This window comes from Anabrus simplex, chromosome 5, assembly GCF_040414725.1.
Source record: "Anabrus simplex isolate iqAnaSimp1 chromosome 5, ASM4041472v1, whole genome shotgun sequence".
NCBI lineage: Eukaryota > Metazoa > Arthropoda > Insecta > Orthoptera > Tettigoniidae > Anabrus > Anabrus simplex.
In genome coordinates, this window is record NC_090269.1 from 104,945,800 (window position 1) to 104,970,528 (window position 24,729).

At 42.1% G+C, this 24,729-nt stretch overlaps 1 protein-coding gene across 1 annotated transcript in view; it reads left to right on the top strand.

The window, feature by feature from the left end:
* The window catches only part of LOC136874660 (alkaline phosphatase), a 744,425-nt gene that overhangs the window by 457,721 nt on the left and 261,975 nt on the right, over positions 1-24,729 (top strand). The window contains exon 3 of the mRNA XM_067148292.2: positions 20,804-20,978. Within this exon, the coding sequence (XP_067004393.2) occupies positions 20,804-20,978 (175 nt within the window). The remainder of the gene's footprint in view (positions 1-20,803; positions 20,979-24,729) is intronic.

Consider the following 24,729-nt stretch of genomic DNA (forward strand, 5'->3'; position numbering starts at 1 on the left):
TTTGAGAAAATAATATAAGACCATACTATATATAAACATTTTAAATACCAACAAATTGCTTTGTATATGCATACAACAAAACACAGAATTATAAATCAGTTACGTCTCCCTTCACAGCCATATTCTTATGGCAATGCTACCAACGTAAATTAGGAAACTTTTTCGAAAGAAGCATGTGAATGTGGAGTAATATTGCACATCAGCAGCTAGGTTTCGGAACGAGTTTCTTTTTAACTGATATCTCAATTTAATCAGAATACTTCAAATTAATTTAAGGGGTAAAATATAAATATCACAATTTTTTATTTTCAATTTTTTAGGCTTCAAGCTAAAAATATTATTTCCGAAAATAATTTCATCTTAGAAATTTACACCAAAGTTTCTTCTTTAGGTATGATAAAATCCTGTAATTTGGTCTGCTACATGTTAGAAAAGTTAGAGTAGAGAAATAAGGTAGCGGTTTGAAGCCTTTTTAAGAAACGAAGTTACTGAAATGAAATGTCGTATGGCTTTTAGTGCCGGGATATCCCACGACGGGTTCGGCTCGCCAGATGCAGGTCTTTCTATTTGACGCCCGTTGACGAGCTGCGCGTCGTGATGAAGATGAAATGATGATGAAGACACCACATTCACCCAACCCCCGTGCCACTGGAATTAACCAATTAAGGTTAAAATCCTCGACCCGACCGTTCAGCCAACGAGTCGCACACGAAGTTACTAATAGATTTCGTTTAGTTATGTACCATCGTTGAGGGCCTATCCTCTACTACGTGACTAGTTGTGCTGCGGGGTATCTAAGACGAGTCGCGTACCGATTTACTGACATTGTCGAGTAGTCTTGCTGCAAGTAATAAAGCTAACTCTGTATTTTTCTCAACAATTTACGAATCTTGGTCCGGCAGATACTGGCAAATTTGTGAAGCGTTATAGTAAATACACAGTTCAAAGCAATTACGGGAACATGTTTCTTACCAACTAAACCTTTATTCTTTACCGTTGAAGTGTACAAAAGCACATCGATGGCTTCGAGTTCATTTTCAGAACACAAACGGAAATGTCAAAATAGGGGCGGAAACAAATTGATAACAGTCCTCCAGGGTAGATTTTTATTACAGTTGGAGAGCTTCAGTCTGGTGTAAGTCCTCCACGAGCATTTATACCTGCTTGGCACCTACGTGGCATTCTCCGTATAAGTCGACGGAGGTGTCGTTGTGGTATCAGGCTCCATTCTTCAATGAGAGCCTGTTCGAGGTCTTGGAGAGTCTGTGGTGGTACAAGACGCCCATGAACACTTTGGTCAAGCCTATTCCACACATGCTCGATGGGATTAAGATCGGAATTCACTGCTAGCCATACCATCTCTTGAATGTCCAGTTCTCGCAAGACAGCTCTGGTGATGCGCACTACATGAACCCTGGCATTGTCGTGCATGAGTAAGAATTCAGGTCCAACACCGTGTGCAGCAACCAACACATACTATAGCAGTATCTGCTCAATGTACCCCGCAGCGGTAAGATTACCACGGACGATGACAAGATCCGTACGGCCATCAATACTGATGCCACCCCACATAACAGAACCTTGTCCGAATCGGTTGCCTTCCTGGACAATATTTGGCATGCACTGCTCACCACGGCGTCTCCATACACGTTGACGTCCATCACGCTGTGTCAGGGGATTTCTGGACTCGTCTGTGAACAACATAGGTCTCCATTGGCGAAGTTGCCAGTTTGACGTGGGTACGGGCAAACAGAAGGCGAGCTGCGCGAAGTTACTGCGTTAAACGGGGCAGACGAAAAGGACGTCTGGGTCGTAAGGACACTTCTCTTAACCTGTTTATTACTGTCTGGTCGGACACCGTGACTCCAGTGACCCTCCTGAGGTCTTGTAGTTCTCTGGCAGTTGCTGAACGACACCGCAACGCACAGATGGTCAGATATCGGTCATCCTGTGGGGTTGTCATGCGTCCACGACCTTGTCCATCCCCCCTTGTGAACTGACCTGTCTCACGGTAGTGATTCCACAAGCGTTGAGTAACTGACGGAGACACATTGAGACCCACAGCAATACGACGGAAAGTCCAACCTTCCTGGATGGTAGTGGGGGCCCTTGAGACTTGAAAACTTCATTAAGATGTCTCATGGGATGTGCTGATTTACGTACAACGTGCTCTAATGACCGCAGTAGTCTGTGTACCTTACAACAACACACGGGCGCACCGCTATTCACTTTGTTTTGAGGGGTCACCTGATTGTTTAATAAATAGCTACGCCTACAGATAGAGCATAATTCCGATTTGATATACCCTGAGTAGCTAAGGTCTGAAGGTATGCTGTACGACCATTGGAACCCGATCTACCAAATTAATGTTCACATACCGGACGTTACAAAACATGTTCCCCTCTTTCTTTCTTGGAACTGCGTACTAAATATTACGTCAGTAGTGTGATTATGATTTTTTAAAGTAAACCTCAGACTCTCTGGGGCTGTAATATATCTCCCTGCGTTAGCCAGCCCAATTGGTTTAAATTTACCCTCGAGACTTAACTTTTGTGGTATTTCAGTCTATTATATTCGTGAGCTTGGTTGGAATTGGCAGTGTCATCAGAGTTCTTGAACGATATTCTCTAAAGATATCTGGATATATATGAATATCCTTCTTTCTTCCTTAATCATTTTACCCTCCAGGTTTGGGTTTTCCCTCGGGCTCAGGCAAGGGATCCAACCTCTACCGTCTCAAGGGAAGTGTCCTGGAGTGTGAGACTTTGTGTCCGAGGATACAACTGGGGAGGAGGACCAGTACCTCGCCCAGGCGGCCTGACCTGCTATATTGAACAGCGGCCTTGTGGGGGATGGGAAGTGATAGGGAAAGAAGTGGCCGTGGCATTAAGTTAGATACCATCCTGGCATTTGCCTGGAGGAGAAGTGAGAAACCACGGAATACCACTTCCAGGATGGCTGAGGTGGGAGTCGAACCGGGCCTCCGGGGGTGGGAGCTAATCACACTAACCACTACACCACAGAGGCGGACATATCTATGAGTATAATTTTCATACTTTCGTTCTTCAGTTTGACTTATTGTAACAAGCAGGATTGTTAATGTGAATACCTGATGCTTTGGCGAACCTCTTTGGTGAGAAGCTCGTTAAGACGTCGTTAATGACATTTTTTAGTATCATTTAAAGAAGTAATTGCCTGAAGAGACACTCGAATGCTGGATTTATGGCCTGAAAATAAATTTTTCTAATTTATCAGTTAATCTGTTTATTCTATCCGCACAGGTTCAAGAAAACTTGTGTGCTCATTGCGCTAGGATTCGATTTTAGAAACTCGAGCCCATGAAACGATCGCTTACTGAGCAAATCGATGCTACTCAGTCGGTCATTTTCATTTACATTGACAACTCAAACCAGCCACGCCCGTTATATTAAGCCGAACTTCTCAGAATTTAAACGGGAAAGACGTCGATTCATAGAATTTAATTCAGGAAGTATCTAAAGATAGCTGCGCTGCAGACAGGAGATTATATAAAAGTCTTCCGACTAATTCATTAACGCTATAACACAAGTGAAGTCGATAAGAGAAGAGAAGGAAGATTATGATGAATTTCACTTTATATACCGCAGCTCCTCATTTAAGTAAGAAAGGAAATTGTTTCTAACGGTGTTGATCACTCAGATGGAAGGGGGAATTAAATATTTATGTCAAGAATCCTGGTTTCTTAGTTTCTACGTAAGTTTGATTCTGTGAAGTAAAATTCTCGCCGGATCATCATCATCATCATCATCATCATTTTCCGGCTCCATGGCTAAATGGTTAGCGTCCTGGCCTTTCGTCACAGGGGACCCGGGTTCGATTCCCGGCCGGGTCGGGTATTTTAACCTTAATTAGTTAATTTCGCTGGCACGGGGACTGGGTATATGTGTAGTCTTCATCATTATTTCATCCTCATCACGACGCGCAGGTCGCCAACGGGCATCAAATCAAAAGACCTACATCTGGCGAGCCGAACTTGTCCTTGGACACTCTCGACACTAAAAGCCATACGCCATTTCCATTTCATTATCATCATCATCATTACCACCATCCCTCGAGTTCTCACCAGATGGATGCGTCTTTTAAACCTGTTTCGATTCTCAAACTCCAGAATATTCTTTGATCAACATCATGCATACTTCGAATTACCGTCTCCCGTCCGGCTCCATGGCTAAATGGTTAGCGTGCTGGCCTTTGGTCACAGGGGTCCCGGGCTCGATTCCTGGCAGGGTCGGGAATGTTAACCTTAATTGGTTAATTTTGCTGGTACTGGGACTCGGTGTATGTGTCGTCTTCATTATAATTTCATCCTCATCACGCCTACGGGCGTCAAATCAAAAGACCTGCATCTGGCGAACCGAAGTTTTCATCGGACACTCCCGGCACTAAATGCCATATGCCATTTCATTTTTTACCGCCCCCCTTCCATATCCATTCATTTTTAAATAGGATCTCACCCTCCATATCACTCATTCGCTTTAGGTGTCTTCCATTTGATCATGGAATTTTCAGTTCCTTATATATTCTGATAAGAATTAGAATATTGGCTGTTTTCTGTATAATATTGGTGGGATCGCGCGTGTAAGCCTGTTTCACATATGGATTTCACCCTTTTTACGGCCGGATGCTCTTCCTGACATCAACCCTATGTAGAAGTGGGTTGGGACAAACACACACATCCAATCTCGGAGTCAGATGAATTAATCAGACGGGATTGAAATCCTCGATCAGCTGGGAATCGAAGCTGGGATCCTCCAAATGTGAGGCCTCGATGGTGACCATTCAACCAAGGAGTGTTACCCTTATCTTTTTAATAATACTAACCGTTGACGAGACAATTGATTAACATGGACATGATTACACATTAGTCGATTATTTCATTGAACATTCTACACATTCAACGCAATTAAAATTAGATAAAAACAAAACTATGCCATATAATACATATCTTACGGTACTCATAATACAATACAATGGATTTATCTTGCCTGGCAAAATTAAGGTCATTAGTCACTTCCTTCCACCTAAGCAGAGAATACAATATTTATGTATGCAGAATTAAAAGAAATAGACAACTTGAATGTCTTACAGCTACTAAACAATACAGTACCGGGAAAAGTCCCTTGATGGTAACCGCTGTCAGAAGATGTAGTGAGACTGAAATTATACCTCACGTCTTGGTGTTAATAATATTAATGATATTTGGTTTACGTCCCATTAACTACTTTTCGGAGACGCCGAGGTGCCGGAAATTTGTCCCGAAGGAGTTATTTTACTTGCCAGTAAATCTACCAATGCAAGGCTGACGCAGTTGAGCACCTTCAAATACCACCTACCAAATTGGGATCAGAAGGCCAGCGCCTCAACTGTCTCAGCTAGTCAGCCCGGTTCACGTCTTGGGTTCCGGTGCCTTCAGATAAACTCTTCCAAACTCCAGACATCACAGCAGAAGGTCGTCCATGGCGCAGTTGCTCCTTAGAAAGGATTTCAAGTGCACGATGAAGACCGTGACATTGGAGTGAATGGCAAAAAAAAAAAAAAAAAAAAAAAAAAAAAGAAAACAGTAAAGGCGTATGGTTTTTAGTGCCGGGAGTGTTCGAGGACAAGTTCGGCTCGCCAAGTGCAGGTCTTTTGAATTGACTCCCGTAGGCGACCTGCGCGTCGTGATGAGGATGAAAGACGACACTACACCCAGCCCTCGTGCCAGCGAAGTTAACTAATGATGATTTAAATTCCCGAACCTGCCGGAAATCGAACCCGGGACCTCTGTGACCAAAGGCCAGCACGCTAACCATTTAGCCATGGAGCCGGACGGTAAATGGCAGCACGATAAGGACAGATATGATCCTAATTAAAGGAGAAAAATGATTATATATTAGATCTCACAGTAAAATTTGAAACACACTCTGACCAACCAGACGAAGTAGACAGAAAAAAGGAGTCCATCCACCTGGCTACAGGGCCGTGTCATATGAATAAATACAGTACGAAATGGACGACACAGAGGTCTGGTGGAGGAAGTGGAGGAAGATTTTGAAAATAATGATAATGATTTACACAATTATGACATGACAACAGCATTCATCAAATGTTAGCTCTTTTCTATTATTCTTAATAATAACAGTTTGCTTACAGTCTGTAGCTTGATGAAAAATTAATATATAGCACGATATTGATATAACACACGAACATCAATAATTTAGGACTCATTCTATTACTTAGTAGATATCGGTGACAAAGTTGCCTGAAACTAGCAGGTGAGGCCCCTCTGACAGAGACAGGTAGTGTATTCCATTGTCATGCCGAAGAAATAACAAATGAATATATATATTTGCTTTACGTCGCACCGACACAGATAGGTCTTATGGCGACGATGGGACAGGAAAGGTCTAGGAATGGGAAGGAAGCGGCCCTGGCCTTAATTAAGATACGGCCCCAGCATTTGCCTGGTGTGAAAATGGCAAACTACAGAAAACCATCTTCAGGGCTGCCGACAGTGGGGTTCGAACCCGCTATCTACCGGATGCGAACTCACAGCTGCGCGCTCCTAACAGCACGGCCAACTCGCCCGGTAAATGAATTTGTGTGCCTTGTGATGTGATAAGGTGGAATAAATAAGATTGTATCAGATTTTGGTCGTGTTCAGAAATTGAGATTGAATTGAGAGATGGTCATTCGACCGGGTAAGGAATGGAATGAATGGATGCCCCATCTAGCGGCGAAGATAGGAATTATGCCGGCTGCCGAAGCTTGTCGTACTCGTCTGGAGCAATGATTAATGAATGACAGGTGAAATGAAATTATATTGGAGAGTGTTGCTGGAATGAAATGACACGGAAAACCGGAGTACCCGGAGAAAAACCTGTCCCGCCTCCGCTTTGTCCAGCACAAATCTCACATGGAGTGACTGGGATTTGAACCACGGAACCCAGCGGTGAGAGGCCGGCGCGCTGCCGCCTGAGCCACAGAGGCTCTCATAAGATATATTAGCCTAATAATCCATTTAGAATTTCCAATTACTTTATAGATAGTGATTTTGACTGGCGAATACAGGCTTATGCACTAGTAGGCTATTAATTGTCCTATCCAGTATAAATAAAGTCTGCTGTTAGGTCATCAGCCCAGAGGCTGGCTGGATCTTCAAACAGCACCACCAAAGGTTATGTAGTTGCTGGGAAACTGCAACAACCGATGGCGGCGCCAAAATGAGGCGAACTAGACAAGATGAGGAGTGAAGTAGTTTGCCATTGCTTTCCTCACATTATCTGAAAGTGACATAGCAGCACGACTGACCCTAGGAACAACACCATTCACAATAATCAAATACACTGGTCGTTCATTGAATGTAAATACTCAGCATCACTCATACTCCAGCAGCTTCCATATTGTCACAGCCATGGATGAGATAAGGCAGGGCCTCTCAAACGCCCAAAATCTCACGCGTGCAGAGCGAGGCGCAAGAGCTCCGTGCACTGTGCATCGGTGCCGCTCGGTATAGCTCGGATCAACGCTTCGTCTCTGGGCTACTCGGCTAAGCTCGGCTCAACTCGGCTATACTCGGCTCAACTCAGCCCGGATTTGTAGCGCTACGGCGCAAGTGGGGCAGAGGGAGACAGACGGAGCGAGCGAGAGAGGCGTGAGGAAAGAGAGAGTAAGCGCTATTGCTCCAAATCGAGGAGTGGGGGGTCTGCACTCTGGTCAACCAGGCCAAGTCGTCTTTTGCACCGTGCACAGTGCATGCACCACGCGCATGCACCCTGAGAGGCCCTGAGATAAGGTATCAGGTTAATATTCAAAAAGTAAAGACAGGAAGGCGACTTTATATACCATAATCATATAAACTATTAATTAATTATAATTTGATACATTTTAAATTATGTTGTTTGTTGCATTGGCTGAATGATCAGTGTAGTGGCTTTCGTTTCACGGCCAATTCGCTGACTTGGGGGCTGGGTATTTGTGTTTATCATACGTGGCCACTCCGCATATTCTACACCGGTCGCCCTTAAGAACCTACCAGTGTGCGGGAAAAACGGAGGGATATGCTGGTTACTATTCTTCTTCTTAGTTTTACATCGTACCGATAGAGATGGGTCTTCTGGCATTGATGGTGTAAGACAGGGCTCGGAGTGGCAAAGAAGCGATCATAGCTTTAATGAAGTTGATGTGAAAATGGGAAAACACGCAAAACCATCTTCAGGGCTGCCTATTTTTCGAACTGGCCATGTAGTTCGAGACGCCTAGCAGTCGGAATATATTGGGGTTATAATTAAAATAATTGTACCAAGGATACACCTTCCCCGGCTATTTAAAACTGCGTGCCTTCTCTATGGCCATCTATGCGAACGGACTCGAACTTGTAAACTCGCAAAGAATTTTGTCTTCTATGGTTAGATGGCTCTACCATCGACTTGTTAGCGCACTCTCATGGACTAAAACTAACCTAGAGCTTAGGAATTTCATTTTTGTTATTGGTAAACCTTTTATTGGTAAACCTTTTTTCTGGGGATTCCTTTCTTTACTGTACCGAAGTTGTAAACACTTCTGTTGGTTCCTCCTCTATTGTAATCCACCTATCAGGGGCTTACATAAATAGGTTCACCGGGCGAGTTGGCCGTGCGGTTAGGGGTGCGCAGCTGTGAGCTTACATCCGGGAGATAGTGGTTTCGAACCTCAGCAGCCCTGAAGATGGTTTTCTGAGGTTTCCCATTTTCACAACAGGTACATGCTGGGGCTGTACCTTAATTGAGGCCACGGCCGCTTCCGTTCCACTCCTAGCCCTTCCCTGTCCCATCGTCCCCCGTAAGACCTGTCTGTGTCTAATTGTAAAGCTAATTGTGTAAACAGGTCCTCTAGCCTATCCAAACCTGGGGTGTGTAAAGGAATCCAGCCTATTACCAAAGAGTTCTGGAAGCCTCCCCTTACTGGAATATAAAAGCAGGGCACTTTAGGGTCGTCTTGTCTGAATTGCTCCAGTGCTTGGGAGTTCGACTTGACGGAAGCGTAGGAGGCAGGGGGGAGGCCTGCTTGAAGAACATCCAGCGATACAAGGTAATGGCAGAATTTACCTAAACATGTAAAAGCGCCTGCGAGTAGTTTGAGTTGAAGGTTTCAGCTGTTTTCTTTCAATGTAATTTTGTAATCTGGTGATTTAGATGTAGGATTTTAGGCAAAGTCTGAAGGCTCTTGTTCTATTCCCTAATGGGAAATATGTAATGTAAGGGAAAGAAGAGTGGTGACCCTCTGCTGTCTCCCATTCAACCTTGCAATTGGGTGACTGCTATATAGCGAATATGTATGTGTGCGGGTGTGTGAGTGGTTGTGAATGAGTTTGAACTCGGAAGAGTGTGTACACAGGGATACGAGTAAGGGTATGAATGACTGGGTCTCTTTGCTCTTATAGCTTAAATAAAGATTATTACTATTCTATGGATATAGTGTTTGGATTATAAATATATAAATTTAAAATTATCCATACACCTGTAAATATTCAGTAGAGTCTGTATAAAAGTACATGTGGGGATAGAGGCACTTCCGTGTATGTGGGACATAATGTAACCGACCATCAACGAAAGGCAAGGACGCGAATCACCAGCGCTCCTCATAGAAATTTCTTGAAACCTAAGTAGGTTTAATTTAAAGTCCAAAGATACAGAGGCTAATCCTATGCTAAAAAGGGGCGACTAAATGAGAAAAATTTAAAGCCGAGACAACATTACAATATTTAGCGGTTGAAAAGGTGTTCAAACACGTCAGCCTCGTGTGGGTAGATTTACTGGCGCCTAAAAGAATTCCTGTGGGCAAAAATTCAGGCAGTTTAGCGTTTCCTAGGTGTGCTACATTGAATCGAATTCTCGAATTCGTTTTGACTTACTAAAAGTATTATTTGAAGACTTAACTGATCCCTCGCCCAAGCGGAATGTCAAAAGAAACCGTTGCAAGTTTTCTGGATGCGGTAGGCTCACATTTGTTCTCTTGCTATTTGCTTTACGTCGCACCGACACAGGTAGGTCCGTGGCGACGATGGGATAGGAAAGGCCTAGGAATGGGAAGGAAGCGGCCGTGGCCTTAATTAATGTACAGCCTCAGCATTTGCCTGGTATGAAAATGGGAAACCACGGAAAACCATCTTCAGGGCTGCCGACAGTGGGATTCGAACCCACTATCTCCCAGATGCGAGCTCACAGCTGCGCTTCCCTAACCGCACGGCCAACTCACCCGGTCTGAGAGAAACTGAAACCAGGAACGTAGGTTGAATCATGTCAGTGAATGACCATTCAGCATGTACTGTATACAAGTAATTTGTAGCAAATAAGTGAAAATAAAGGCGAAAGGATAATTGTTTATTTACATATTGAGTAGCTGAGGAACGCAATGGCAAATTATTCCATTCCTCTTCCCGCCTACTATGCTCGTTTTGGCGCCGCCCCCGGTGTTTGTGAATTTTCTATTACAGCACAAGGTTTGGTGGTGCTGTTCAAGGATCCAACCAGCCTTCAGGCTGATGACCTAACAGACAGAATTGAATACTAATGTGTTATTATTATGATTATTATTATTTTCCCTAAAATGTACATGTACAATCTAGGGGAGGCAGATGGAGAAAGGGCGAGCCCCACGTACACGGAAGTGCCTCTATTCCCACATGTATTTTTACATAGATTCTACAGAATGTTTACAGATGTATACACAATTTTAAATTTACATATTTACACTCTAAACACGGTATTCATAGAATAATAATTACCTTGATTTAAGCTATAATAATTAAGAGCAAAAAGACCAGTCATTCATACCCTCACTCGTATCCCTCTATGCACACTGTTCTGAGCTCAAACACATTCACAATACCTCCCACACTCGCACACATACACATTCGCTTACATTCAACTGTATGTGAAATTCTAATTAATACAAGTTATATATATCACATATGGGTTTGTATTTACATATACATTTCCTTTACTGCGTGGAGGAGTTGAAGAAGAGGAAGATGGCAGAAGGTTCCATGGATGAGCAGACCCTTAATAAAATCCATTGAAATATGAGGTTGTTCTGGCGAGAGGGGGAACGGGGCCTCTCTCAACAGGAGATGTCCGACTCGTTGGCTGAACGGTCAGCGTACTGGCCTTCGGTTCAGAGGGCCCCGGGTTCGATTCCCGGCCGGTTCGAGGATTTTAACCTTAATTGGTTAATTCCAATGGCACGGAGGCTGGGTGTATGTGTTGTCTTCATCATCATTTCATCCTCATCACGACGCGCAGGTCACCTACGGGTGTCAAATAGAAAGACCTGCACCTGGCGAGCCGAACCCGTCCTGGGATATCCCGGCACTAGAAGCCATACGACATTTCATTTCAACAGGAGTTGATTGTGAAACGAAAGTGTATCTGTGATGTAGGCCCAGTTTATACGCAACCTACAAAAATTAATTCTTTGCTCTTTAAACTAATGGTACGGAATTTTAAAATCATTTCCCCTTAGCTATGAACCTTCCATAGAATGCAAAAGTGTTTTTTAAATGAAATGAAAAATCATAAATTTAAGGGTTAAAGGAGAGATTCACTGCTCAGAAATAATTTGAAATCTGTAATTAATGATTTTAGGATATAAAAGGTGGTGATTACTCAAACCTGCAACCAGCTCAGAAATCACCACTGCTGCAGTGTCTGGAATTCGCTATAACGTCAAGGTCCTAAGACATGAACCAATATTTCGACCCCAGAGCAGTTGTCCTTGGATCTGCCTTGAATTCGACGTTTGTTGTCATCTTAACGTCATCTTTACATTCACTACTACTAAGTCCGCCCTGTTTTCTAATCTATCGATTCACTGGACTGAGGCAACGACATGGTACAGTAATTGAAATACGAACACCAGCTACGGTCATTCGGTGTTATTTAAGGAATTTCAATCAGTCGTCAAAGCTAAACATTTTGCTATTCAAGATCATATAATTGAAATAATTTGTAAGAATAGTACAAGCATCTGAATGCCTGTCACGAAGAAGCACAGATAAATTACTTTGTTCTTGTTCTTATGTTGGCTAACGTCCAACTACTACAAACTTGTCATCCTATTGCTCGATACTCTTTATGAGATTACGTTAGTCTGTGAATAACTGCTAGCAGAGCGCAGTATACATGCCACTGTCAATCAACTTATATTTATTTACATAATATATCATATATTTTTAAAATTTTGCTTTACGTCGCACCGACATCGATACGTCCTACGGCGATGATGGGATAGGTAAAGCCTAGGTGTGGGAAGGAAGCGGCCGTGGCCTTAATTAAGGTACAGCCCCAGCATTTGCCTGGTGTGAAAATGGGAAACCACGGAAAACCATCTTCTTGTGGAGGTATTATTTACATATAGTATATATTATTTAGATACCACCGATCGAGATGGCTACACGGTTAGCGACACGTAGCTGTGAGCTTGCATTCGGGAGATGGTGGGTTCGAATTCTACCGTCGACAGCCATGAAGATGGTTTACCATTTTCATACCAGGAAAATGCTGGAGGGTACCTACATTAAGGCCACGGCCACTACATTCCCAGTTATAGTTCTCTCCCATCCTTACGTCATCGGAAACCTCCTATGTGTCAGTGCGACGCTAAACAACTAGAAAAAATAGCATCTCACAATTTTTTGTGTACCATCCCCTAAACACGTCCATCTGGGTATACGTAACATGAGTATACAACTGCTGAAGACCTACTGTGTGCATGGAGAGTTGCTTTGTATGGAAGTGAAACTAGGACATTAGGTGAAAGAGAAGAAGAGAGACTACTTGCATTTGAAGCTCGGTGGTATAGGAGATAGCTGAAAATTAGTTGGAGAGAAGTGATCACAAACGAAGTGGTGTTTAGAAGAGCCGGAGAGAGAAGATGTTTCATGGTACAAATAAAAAGATGGGCGGTATCATGTGATAGGCCATATACTTAGACCTGTTGGGTTATGGAAGAAAATAATAGAGGGTTCCATAGAAGGAAAATATTATGGAGGACGATCAAGTTTAGAGTACATGATGCAAATATTAGATGGCATGGGATGAGGTTCCTACTATGAACTGAAAGGGTAAACAGAGAAACGTGAAGAATGGAGAGTTGCTGCCAGACAGCCTCAGGGCTGATGACTAGATGACTACAGAGAGAGAGAGGGAGAGAGAGAGATTTGCTAAATTTACTTAAAAATTAAATCGTTTCCCCCGATTAGAACCTACTCTTAAAACCTGGGTTGTAATATTGTCAGTCAATCGAGTGCATTGCTCCTACAAAACTCTTACTGTATTATGCGCGACATTATACTCGTATTGCCAATTTATGCACTTAACTACTAAGATGAGTGTAAGATAAGGTGTCCGCCTCTGTGGTGTAGTGGTTAGCGTGATTAGCTGCTACCCCTAGAGACCCGTGTTCGATTCGCGGCTCTGCCAAGAAATTTCAAAAGTGGTATGAGGGCTGGAACGGAGTCCACTCAGCCTCGGAAGGTCAACTGAGTCATCCCCAAAGTGGTTTTCCTTGGTTTCCCACTTCTCATCCAGGAAAATGCCGAGGTTGTACCTTCCGCTTCCTCCCCTCTTTCTTGGCTTTTCCTTTCAGTCATCCCATCCCTCTACAAGGCCCCTGTTCAGCATACAATGTGAGGCCGCCTGTCGAGGAACTGCTCCTCCTCCCCAGTTGTATCACCCGAACCAAAGTCTCACGCTCCAGGACACTGCCCTTGAGGCGGTAGAGGTGGGATCTCTCGCTGCGTCCGAGGGAAAAACAGACCATGGAGGGTAAACAGATTAAGAAAGAAAGAAACAAACAAAGAAAAGAACATACATTTTCTTCTTCTACGTATGAGAAATGTGCCCTTAAAGTTTGGCCGGACCTCATTGCTACACCCTAAATGAAAGTATTGTGGGGCAAAAAATAGTACAGCTTAAATTCCTATCTAATTCGTAGTGGCGCAAATGCCTGCGTCCCCTTCAATTATCACCGGACTAAGCCAAGATAGAATCCGCCGACATGGTCTAAAAGAGCCAGCCAGCGCTCTAACTCTCTGAGCTACTTAGCTCGCCGCGAGGGATTGTAAGGCTTTCCAATATGTTATTGCATAAGGTGTAATTGAATTAAATTAATACCTTTGAAGGGTGTGAACCAAGTCGTTATTGAATGCTATTAAATCCGACACTTGAGCATTAACATTAAGAAAACTGAATTCTAGAAGCTTCAGTGTTTAGAAAATTACGAGCAGAATCACGATTATTATTTCCTGTGAGTACGGGTGTACAGCACTTCGAGGACACAGGTTACCTTTCCTAAAGTAGCGCTCAGATTATCAAGAAGGGAATCTAGTAAATCATTGTGGAAACTTTTACTAACATAGACTGCAACGTCTATTTGGTGATGAGGGAAGTAAAAATGCAAAGCTGAACAGCTGATCAATCGTTCAATAGTCCTTAGAAATTCCTAAAATCCTAGTAGTTTTCACGTACTTTGCAATTTGAAAGTATGACACAGAGAACTATTTTGACTGTATAATTACTGTTCACCGTATTTAAACTGGTAAAGAAAGCAATTATAGTATTATACTTCGACTAAGGAAGTCATCACTGTCACATTCACAAAGAAGCACTCACGCGAAGCAGTCAATTGTACACAGTTTTTCATTTACAAATTACACGCATTATACACACACATTAATAAACCACAATCTCGAATTTAATCGAAGAAGAAGAAGAAGAAGAAGAAGAAGACTGCCACGTTAGCATGTTAATAAACTACCAACACAACATCACTGCAACGGAATTACCACAACATGAGTTCACATACTCGATTAATGACTTTCGCAAACAACTCAACTCAACTCAAATCCCAAGACTGTCTCCTTATATACCTTGCCTGGTCAGGCTTCTAGAAAAGTATGACACAACATGCTTTCTCGTATCTTCTCGAGTCTCCAATATCCTACGTACAAATGAATAGAACATTCTGTAAAACTCCAGAGACAAAGGTGCGTTGTTCTAGACTATTACCCCATGATGCAGAACATTACATTGGATTTATACATCATATTTTCTGGTAATAATAAATTATATACTATTAATTACGTGTTCTTACAATAAATAAAGTCGTATTAATATACATACAGCAGACGTATAGTGACATAACCTCACATGTTTTGTTACACAAGACAGATCATACAACACACAAATAATAAAGGATACCACTATGATATATACCAGATAATGTCCGTATTGACAACCTGTCGTACATAACTGCGTAGATAATAATGATAATAATAATAATAATAATAATGATGATGATAATGATGATAATAATCTTTGCCCATGGGTAGTTAATTGTTTCCAAATTATACTAGTCCATTAAACAATTGCATCATCACTCATACCACGCGACACTCCAATGCCTATAAACTATCCCTATGCCTATAGTCACCGTAGTGGCCTTCAATTCAGAGAGTCCGGGTTTTATTTTAACTACGTTTGGTTAATTTCTCTAGCTCGGTGACTAGAGGTTTGTATTCGTCTTGAAATGCATATTCATTTGCATACGACTCATAGCAATACAAACCACCACAGAAACGCATAATACTGACTACATCCCTCTACACAGCATTGGCATACGGAAAGACATCCGCCCGTTTAACTTGGCTAATTCCACACAAAGTGTCTACCCCGGATAAATTGTGAAAAGGAGGAGAATAAGAAGAATCATTTCAGTCCAAAACAACGTGATATTTATTTCAAAATGATAATAATAATAATCATATTTTTTACGCAAGTTGCTTTACGTCGCACCGACACACACAGGTCTTACGGTGACGATGGGACAGAAAGAGGCTATGTGTGGGAAGGAAGCGGCCGTGGCCTTAATACAGGTACAGCTCCAGTATTTACCTGCTGTCAAAATGGGAAACCACGAAAATCCATCTTCAGGGTTGTCGACGGTGGGGTTCGACCCCACTATCTCCCGAATACTAGATACTGGCCACACTTAAGCGACTTCAGCTATCAAGCTCGATATTAAAATATTAATAATAACAACAACAACAGCATACGTACATTCATACATGTTCATTATAGACTATTATTCCTTTCAACGTCCAATCTGCAAATCTCTGTGAATTTACTAAATGCCGTCACAATCCTCTATTTGCAATTAGTTCTGTGGCTTCATTTAGTTCTATATTTATATCTTTAAATAGATAGAAACTGAGTCTAACTATTCTCATTGCTGACTCAGCCAGTTCTGCTTTCTTCCATAAGCCCCATTAATATACATAGCTGCCCATCGAATTCCATTTCGTTCGTCAAGTTGTTTCTAAAGAGTCCTTCGCCTGTCAAATGGGAGAGGGACTCCGTTACTCCCATATGTCCGAGGCTTGCTTAAAACGTTCTGAGAGTGGTCGGTGACAGTTCTGTGAAGCAGAATTTACACAGAGTCCAAGTGAGGATCTCTCCTCTAACGGGTTAGGGACCACCGGTGGATTGTATAGTCCTATACACCTTCAGCACAAGGAGTGTCATTGCGCAGAATATATGCGAGACCCACTTCAATTCCATAGTAACTTGGAACGCGGCTCTCAGGACCGCTTACTAAGCCACTCGGCCGTTGCCCAAGGTTCACGAACTAGGACGTGACTACAGTAACCCACACCATGAACCATTCATAATAATACAATTCCTTAACGTCGTATCAGTTACTATATAATGTCGCAATTTTATCCCACAGGCCATTAAAAATTAAATTTCCGTTTTATTGGCTACCATTTCACTGATTAGCGTGGAATTAGCCATAACATGCTGCGAAATTACCCGGACTGCTACGGATTTAACCAAAGTATTACAATTAAGTAAATGAATTCTTTCTTTCTTTCTTTCTTTCTTTCTTTCTTTCTTTCTTTCTTTCTTAGTCCGCTTGCTGTCTAGGGTTGGTTTTTCCTTCGGACTCAGCGATGGATCCCGCTCCTACAGCTTCAAGGTCATTGTCCTGGAGTGTGACACAATTGGTCTGGATACAACTGGGGAGGAGGACCAGCACCTCTCCCAGGCGGCCTCACCTGCTATGCTGAACAGGGACCGTGTGGGGGATGGGAAGCTTGGAAAGGATTGTGGTCTCATTATTATTACTATTATATATTACATGTCATGTAGGATGATTTATATTTTGTATGTATCTGAAATCGCTCAACTCTCGGTATGATTTAAAAACAATTTTCCCTCGACGTCGTTCGAGTTATCCTCTTTAACTAAGGAGATGGAGAGTCCTCCTAGGAACGAGGTACGTGTGATATTGAATTCCACTTACAACTCTCTGCATAATTTAAGGTTCATTTAACGTAGTGGATTTCGTTATCTAAACAATAACCAACTTTCTTTGCAGACCTAACCACTACGTCAACCCTGTCAGGCCTGATAATTTTCTCGGAAAGTAAAAGTTACGTAGATATATTTCTTAATGGAATTTAATTTCATGAAACGACGCAAAACTCGCTCCTCCACATAATGATGTTTAGAAACTACTATTACGTTCTTCATCCGTGTCAGACCGTGTCGTTATGTTATGCACATTATGTAACTGAGACTCGGATATATCGGCAATATTAAGATAGTTTGAGAGTGGCTATCAAAATAACATTTGTACCCTCTAATAGTTTTTAAATACCCTAGGTATTTACTACATAGTACCACTTTCTCTATTTGGAGGTTGCCTGAAAGACAAAGTATACTTAATAACAACTAATATTGTGTTATGGAGAAATAAATAAATGTTTATTGAATATTAAAGATGTTCGCCTTTGTGGTGAAGTGATTAGTGTGATTAGCTGCTACCCTCGGAGGCCCGGGTTCGATACGCGGCTCTGCCACCAAATTTGCAAGTTGGTATGAAAGTTGGAATGGGCTCCACTCAGCCTCGGGGGGTCAACTGAGTAGAAGGGGGTTCTATTTCCACCTCGGCCATCCTCGAAGTGGTTTTCCGTGGTTTTCTACTTCTCCTTCAGGCAAATGCTGGGATAGTAACTAAAGGCCACGGCCGCTTCCTTTCCTCTTCTTTGTATATTCATTTCAATCTTCCCATCCCGCACAAGATCCCTGTTCGGCATAGCAGTTGAGGCCGGGTGGGTGAGGTACTGATCCTACTCCCCAGTTGTATCCTTGACCAATTGTACCACGTTCAAGGACACTGCCTTTAAGCTGTAGAAGAGGGACCCCTCGCTGAGTCCGAGGGAAAGGCCAACCCTGGACGGCATGCGGATTAAGAAAGAATGAATTTTCTTAATTGTAATACGATACTTCGGTTAAATCCGTAGCAGTCCGTGTAATTCTACAGCATGTCAAGGCTAACTTCACGCTAATCAATGAAATGATAGTCAATAACACCGCAAATTTAACAGTTAATGGCGTGTGGCCTCTGGACAGTCCTATTACTGGTCTTTCGAGTTAAGTGACCTGCGCGCCTGTGGGAACGGGGACCTTCTTAAGATGAATTCTAATATTGAAGACGGTACCAACTCCCAGCCCCAAGCCATATAAATTAACCAATGAAAATTAAAAGCCCCGATCCGAACGGGAGTCGATCCCGGGGCTCTTTGAACTAAATGCTAACCGTTTAGCCATGGAACCAGATAACACTACAAATAATTCAACGACGACTGCGACAACGAGGAATATCAACGCAGCACATTATTGAGTTATTATGTAATGAAATTCCTTCCATATGCAGAGCAATGGTGGTGTTTTTCTACTTTACAAACTGAGCTCGATAGCTACAGTCACTTAAGTGCAGTCAGTATCCAGTATTCGGGAGGTAGTAGGTTCGATCCCCACTGTCGGCAGCCCTGAAAATAGTTTTCCGTGGTTTCCCATTTTCACACCAGGCAAATGCTGGGGCTGTACCTTAATTAAGGCCACGGCCGCTTCCTTCCCACTCCTAGCCCTTCCCTGTCCCATCGTCGCCATAAGACCTATCTGTGTCGGTGCGACATAAAGCAAGTAGCAAAAAAAAAAAAAAAAAAAAAAAAAAGTAGCTACTTTACAATATACTACACACTAATAAAATCGCGTCGTGCAAACCTGCAAGTGTGGCCACCCACCTCGCAGGTCGTCCAGCTGCTGATCTCCTCATTCACTTTATGGGTGGATTAATCAAGCACATACAAATATGAAGTGTTCTGTTGTTCGGGGAACCTACGTTCCCTTTTGATGTGTTTGTGCCATTTTGGCTTAATAAAATAATAATTTTATTATTTAATTCATTTTAAAATTTCTTCCTCGAATGAATAGTTGTATTTTATTTTATTGTTTGTACATATTTTGTTCAGAGAGGGTGATTACCTAGTTGTATTGTCTCTTAAAATAAAAATCACCACCACCACCTCCACCATGGTAGGTGACTGTGTGCAAGTTGGTTGTGATCTGCTGTGAACACATATACTCTCCACAGTACAGCCACGTTAAGGACCCTCAGAACCCTGTGAAAACATTAGTTGGCTAAACGGCAAGTCGTATCACAAAACTAATGGCACGAGCTCTGTTTACTTTGGAGTGATCTATAACTTTAGTCCTATGACATTTTGTCGTATCTCTCTCCCTTATACGTTATATTTGGCTGTATTTCTTGATTGTTCGTAAATTTTTGATTTTTACACGTATATTTCATTTGTTTGACTCACTTATAGGAAAGATAGTCATAAAATTTGGTACCTACATTTATACAACCAATGGCCATAAGTGGATTAAATTTTGTGATTTTAGCTTGTACATAAGTATGCAAAAAGTAATGTAAAATGTTAAAAATGTACCGAAATTTTCACCCTACTCAAATTTTCGAAGTCTATCTAACCTATAAATATGGGAGATACGAGAAAATGCTTTTGGACTACACATGTAGAACGATAAAAGCGGCGTCTGATGGCGCTAACCGTTTGTTGATATGACGTACCGTTAAGCAGCAGTTTATCTGTAAATGAATGTCTGCTATATTATAAACGTGCATATACCTTCGTATGTGGATCTGTATTCACTGAAGTTGATTTGTAGCGATCTAAAACGGGTGTTCTTTCATAATTAATAATTTACAATTGATAGTGACTGTCAGCAAGAGGGCGTCTTCTGTTGTATTCAATTCTCCCCACATCTACTTTGACTGGCAGTAGGAATGGGGTCCTTCTCCAACCCCTGTGTAATTGGCGTTAGTAAGGTGGGAATGGAACATACCATTTTGTTCAAATCTCTCCTACCCGATTGTGTCTGGCAGTAAGCAAGGTTGCCTGTGCATTACAAAAAAATTTATCAATTTTAAATGTGACTGGCGTTAGGCAAAGTGGCCTGTTATTATAATAGAAAATCACCAACTCGACTGTGAATAGCAGTCAGCAAGTGAACCTGCCGTTATAATCACAACTCCACAACTCGCGCCTTACAAGGGAAAGAAAGTATGGGGACCTCGCCATGGCGTTTCTTTGATAATGCTAAGAAACATGCAATTTATTAAAATCTCACTCACCACGTGTACAGTAATTTACCTAAAAATCCGTATACAATGTAGAATACCGTAGCGAAGCATGGGCACATTTGATAGTTTGAAATATATACCCGAGAAAAGAGTTCAATAGTTCCATTGTATAGCAGTAAGACATTAGAAAGGAACAGTAGTTCTTTTCCCGTCTTCAACATTTTATTTCGTTACCTCTCTGAGTACTCTGGTGCTCCATGAAAATTGGTTAATGTAATTTATTACTTCGTTCCAGACCTATAATGCTGATGCTCAAGTTGGCGAGTCGTCAGCCTGTGCTACAGCGTTGTTATGTGGCGTCAAGGCGAACCTAGAGACCGTCGGTCTGGATGCCAGAGGACGCTTCGAGCACTGCTTCTCCAGCTTCTCGTCCAGAGTTCCATCCCTGGTGGATTGGGCCCAGCAGCAAGGTGAGTCTCGCATACATTTTACCTAAGCAACTACTGAAAAACATGCTGTCTTGAATTGCGACCCTGTAGTAGATATTTTTACTTCCAGACACTCTCAAATTATTAGACTGTGGACCAATAAGATTGTCCAAGGGAATTATTACCTCGCTGTATTTTTTCTTTAAGTAATAATCACAATCGTCCCCGGAGGCCCGTGTTCGATTCCCGGCTCTGCAACGAAATTTGAAAAGTGGTACTGTAACGGTTCAAATTCCGTTAAGAGGTAATATCTGTATTTTATTATTATTATTATTATTATTATTATTATTATCATGTCCGTATTATAATATTTTATCTGTGAGATTACTATTATTTTGTTATAATTCTTATTCAATCCAATTTTACAATGCTTGTCGCTTGCAGGATTGTACTTAGATGTATGCATATATACGTGTGTGTAAAATAACACTCAATACATGTACAGTGAGAATTGTTATATATCAGATGTTGGATATGACGTTGTTATATTTTTGCACTACTGGCGATTCTGCCAAGTCATTGCTACGTCATGGCTACGTCATCGTGAGCTTTTAGAAATTCGCTCAGAGATTCAGCCGCCCCAGGGGATTTCACCATTACATGCAACGGTTTGAGGCGTTGTGGGAGTATGTCATTGTTATTTCTGGAGATTGCGTAGGTGTGTCAACCAATGGTTATAAATACGAGGACCAGCGCCTTATAGCGTCAGTCTACGGGAAGGAGAGGCCTCAGTCGGTCAAGTCATTATTTAAACGGAAGCAGTACAGTGAAGAAGCCAAAGTGGATAGGTGAACAGTCATTAGTTAAACGGAAGCTGAACAGTGAAGAAGTCTACGAGATGAAGAGACCGCAGTCGGTCAGTCAACGAGTGTGAACGAGAGATGGAGAAGACTCAGTGAGCCATTAATTATTGGTCATTGAGAGAATGAGGACAAAGCTGGTCGCTCACTTAGTTGAAGACACGGACGTAAGGGCTTACCATGGAGTCAGAGAGGGATACCATATTGACTTACAAAGAAGTCAGATGATATGGAGAAGAAGCAGTCACAAGGATGTATCACCAAGTTAGGCGTGACACATCTACAGTAAACACCAGATCAAAGGAATACGTCGTAATTACACTCAAAGTGTTGAAGGTACAGTCAAGTGAATCAGTGAGGGAAATATTTCATATAAATTGTTAAATGTCCGGTCAAGAAGAATTCAAATTCATGCCTAGTTTCTTTAAGTTTCAATGTCATAATTTCATATTCTCATCTGTTTTATCGCAACAAGACTCACTATTTTTAATATATTATTTAAAGAATATATTTTGTTCTATCAAACGAATTCATAGTTTCATTTCAATGACAGTAAAATATCTTAACCTCAAAATTAATGCGGAAATCGAACGCCAATCTCCTTTTCCCAGAACTTATATGGTATGTTGTCAAAAGTAAGCTTATTACCCCACACCGTAGAGATAGTCAAGATTCTCATTTTATTATTGCTGCACTGAGTGGTAGCTGGCGCCCTTCAAATAACGTATGTGTAAGTAAGCAGGTAACAAGTAAGTGTGAGTACAAGGTCCGACGAGTGTGTATTTTATTTAATGAATATTCATTTTCATAATTTTCATTTTAAATGCAGATATTTCAGATTTTTCAAATTAAATGCAGTTTTATAATATTTGTAAAATTAGTCAGACAGTTAGGAAAGTCTCAGTACGTGGGCTGGAACGGGGTCCACTCAGCCTAGGGGGGTCAACTGAGTAGAGGGTGTTCGATTCCCTCCTCAGCCATCCTGGAAGTGGTTTTCCGTGGTTTCCCACTTCTCCTCCAGGCATATGCCTGGATGGTACCTATCTTAATGCCACGGCCGCTTCCTTCCCTATTCCTTGTCTATCCCTTCAAAACTTCCCATCTCCCCACAAGGTCCTGTTCAGCATAACAGGTGAGGCCGCCTGGGCGAGGTCCTGGTCATCCTCCCCAGTTATATCCCCCGACCCAGAGTCTGAAGCTCCAGGACACTGCCGTTGAGGCGGTAGAGGTGGGATCCCTCGCTGAGTCCGAGGGAAAAACCGACCCTGGAGGGTAAACAGATGATGAAGAAGAAGAATCACAATCACCATTGATAAAGTACCTAATAAAAACTATTCAGTTAGTGATAATTCGTGCAAGTAACAAAGGTAACACTTAATGTTTATGTAACTTATTTTACTTAACTACATCAACCCAGTTATATTAAATACTTTATTTTAAAAATGTATTCGTATTTATCAGAAAAAGTCCGTCTTACTTATGATAATTTACCGCAGTGTCATTGAATAGCTAAAGGGGAAGAAATATTTTAACTAGTCAACTGTTTGCTTCTAGTTTTGTAAGCGGCTTCATGCATATAGCAGTGTATGGAACAGAGTCCTTATATTGAGAATCTGACTCTAAAATACTTTTCACCCAGCTGGAAGATTTGCAACTCTAGAATGCCATATAAAAGTGAAAAACTGCAACTGAAGCTTTGATTGAACGCTGAGCTCGCCCATAGCTCGTGACAATTACTTGTTGCTTGAATCTTGTTCTGCGAACAAAATGCTTCCCACTAGGCGACTGGAAAGTGTGCACATTAAAATTCTTAGAACCGGCACACACTGAATGTTTGTATCTTCCTCCGACTCCTTGGCTGAATGGTCAGCGCCGAGGCCTTCTGTTCAGAGGGTCACGGGTTCGATTTCCGGCCGGGTCGGGTAATTTAATCGCGTCTGATTAATTCTTCTGGTTCTAGGACTGTTTGTCCCAACACTTTCTTCTTCATATTCCGAAAACACACTACACTACCAACCACCTCAGAAACACGCAATAGTGATTACATGCCTCCTAGGGTTGGCGTTAGGAAGGGCATCCAGTCGTAAAACAGGGCCAAATCCATATTTGCTTTACAGTTCGCACCCGTGACCCCCCCCCAGATGTAGGAAAAGTGGTAGAAGAAGAAAAATGTTTGTTTCTTTCGTGCCTACAAAACATGGCATCGCACCATCTGTAGCTATGCCCATTAAGGATAACAATTCAGGATGAGCTGCAAGATGGACTGGTTCGCATTTGGTTGCATTCCATCAGCTTATGTTGCCACGTTATACCAATATTATTATGTACGCTTTCTCCAAGAGTGGATACCCAGCTGATCGACCCAAGAACTCCCAAGGAGTTCGCCTGTGATTTGCTAGCGCGATCACTATGACACGTTATTTTCCATTTGCTGCTTATGATACAAGTTAAAGGGTCATGGAGGGCCATAAAATATTTTGTATGAACGCCTATTCTGCCAATTTTCTATAGTGCAACAAATACGTTTCATAGCAGGTTATTCCCGTACTTCCAGTTTCTTTCCGTTTCCTATGCAGAAAGTGTATCACCCCCAATGTTCGGACGGCCATAACTAGACACAGAACTAGCAACCTCGCACTCATTTTTTAAATAATTTCCTTTACGTCCCACCGATACAGATAGTTCTTAGCCTATGGCGACGATGGGATAGGAAAGGCCTAGGAGTGGGAAGGAAGCGGCTGCTGCCTTAATTAAGGTACATTCCCAGTATTTTTCTGGTATGAAAATGGGAAACCACAGAAAACCATCTTCAGGGCTGCCGACAGTAGGGATCGAACCTACTATCTCCCAGATGCAAGTTCACAGCCAGTGTTGCCAACTTAGCGGATTTTCCGCTAAATTTGGCGGAATTGGAAAACTGTCGGCGGAGAAAT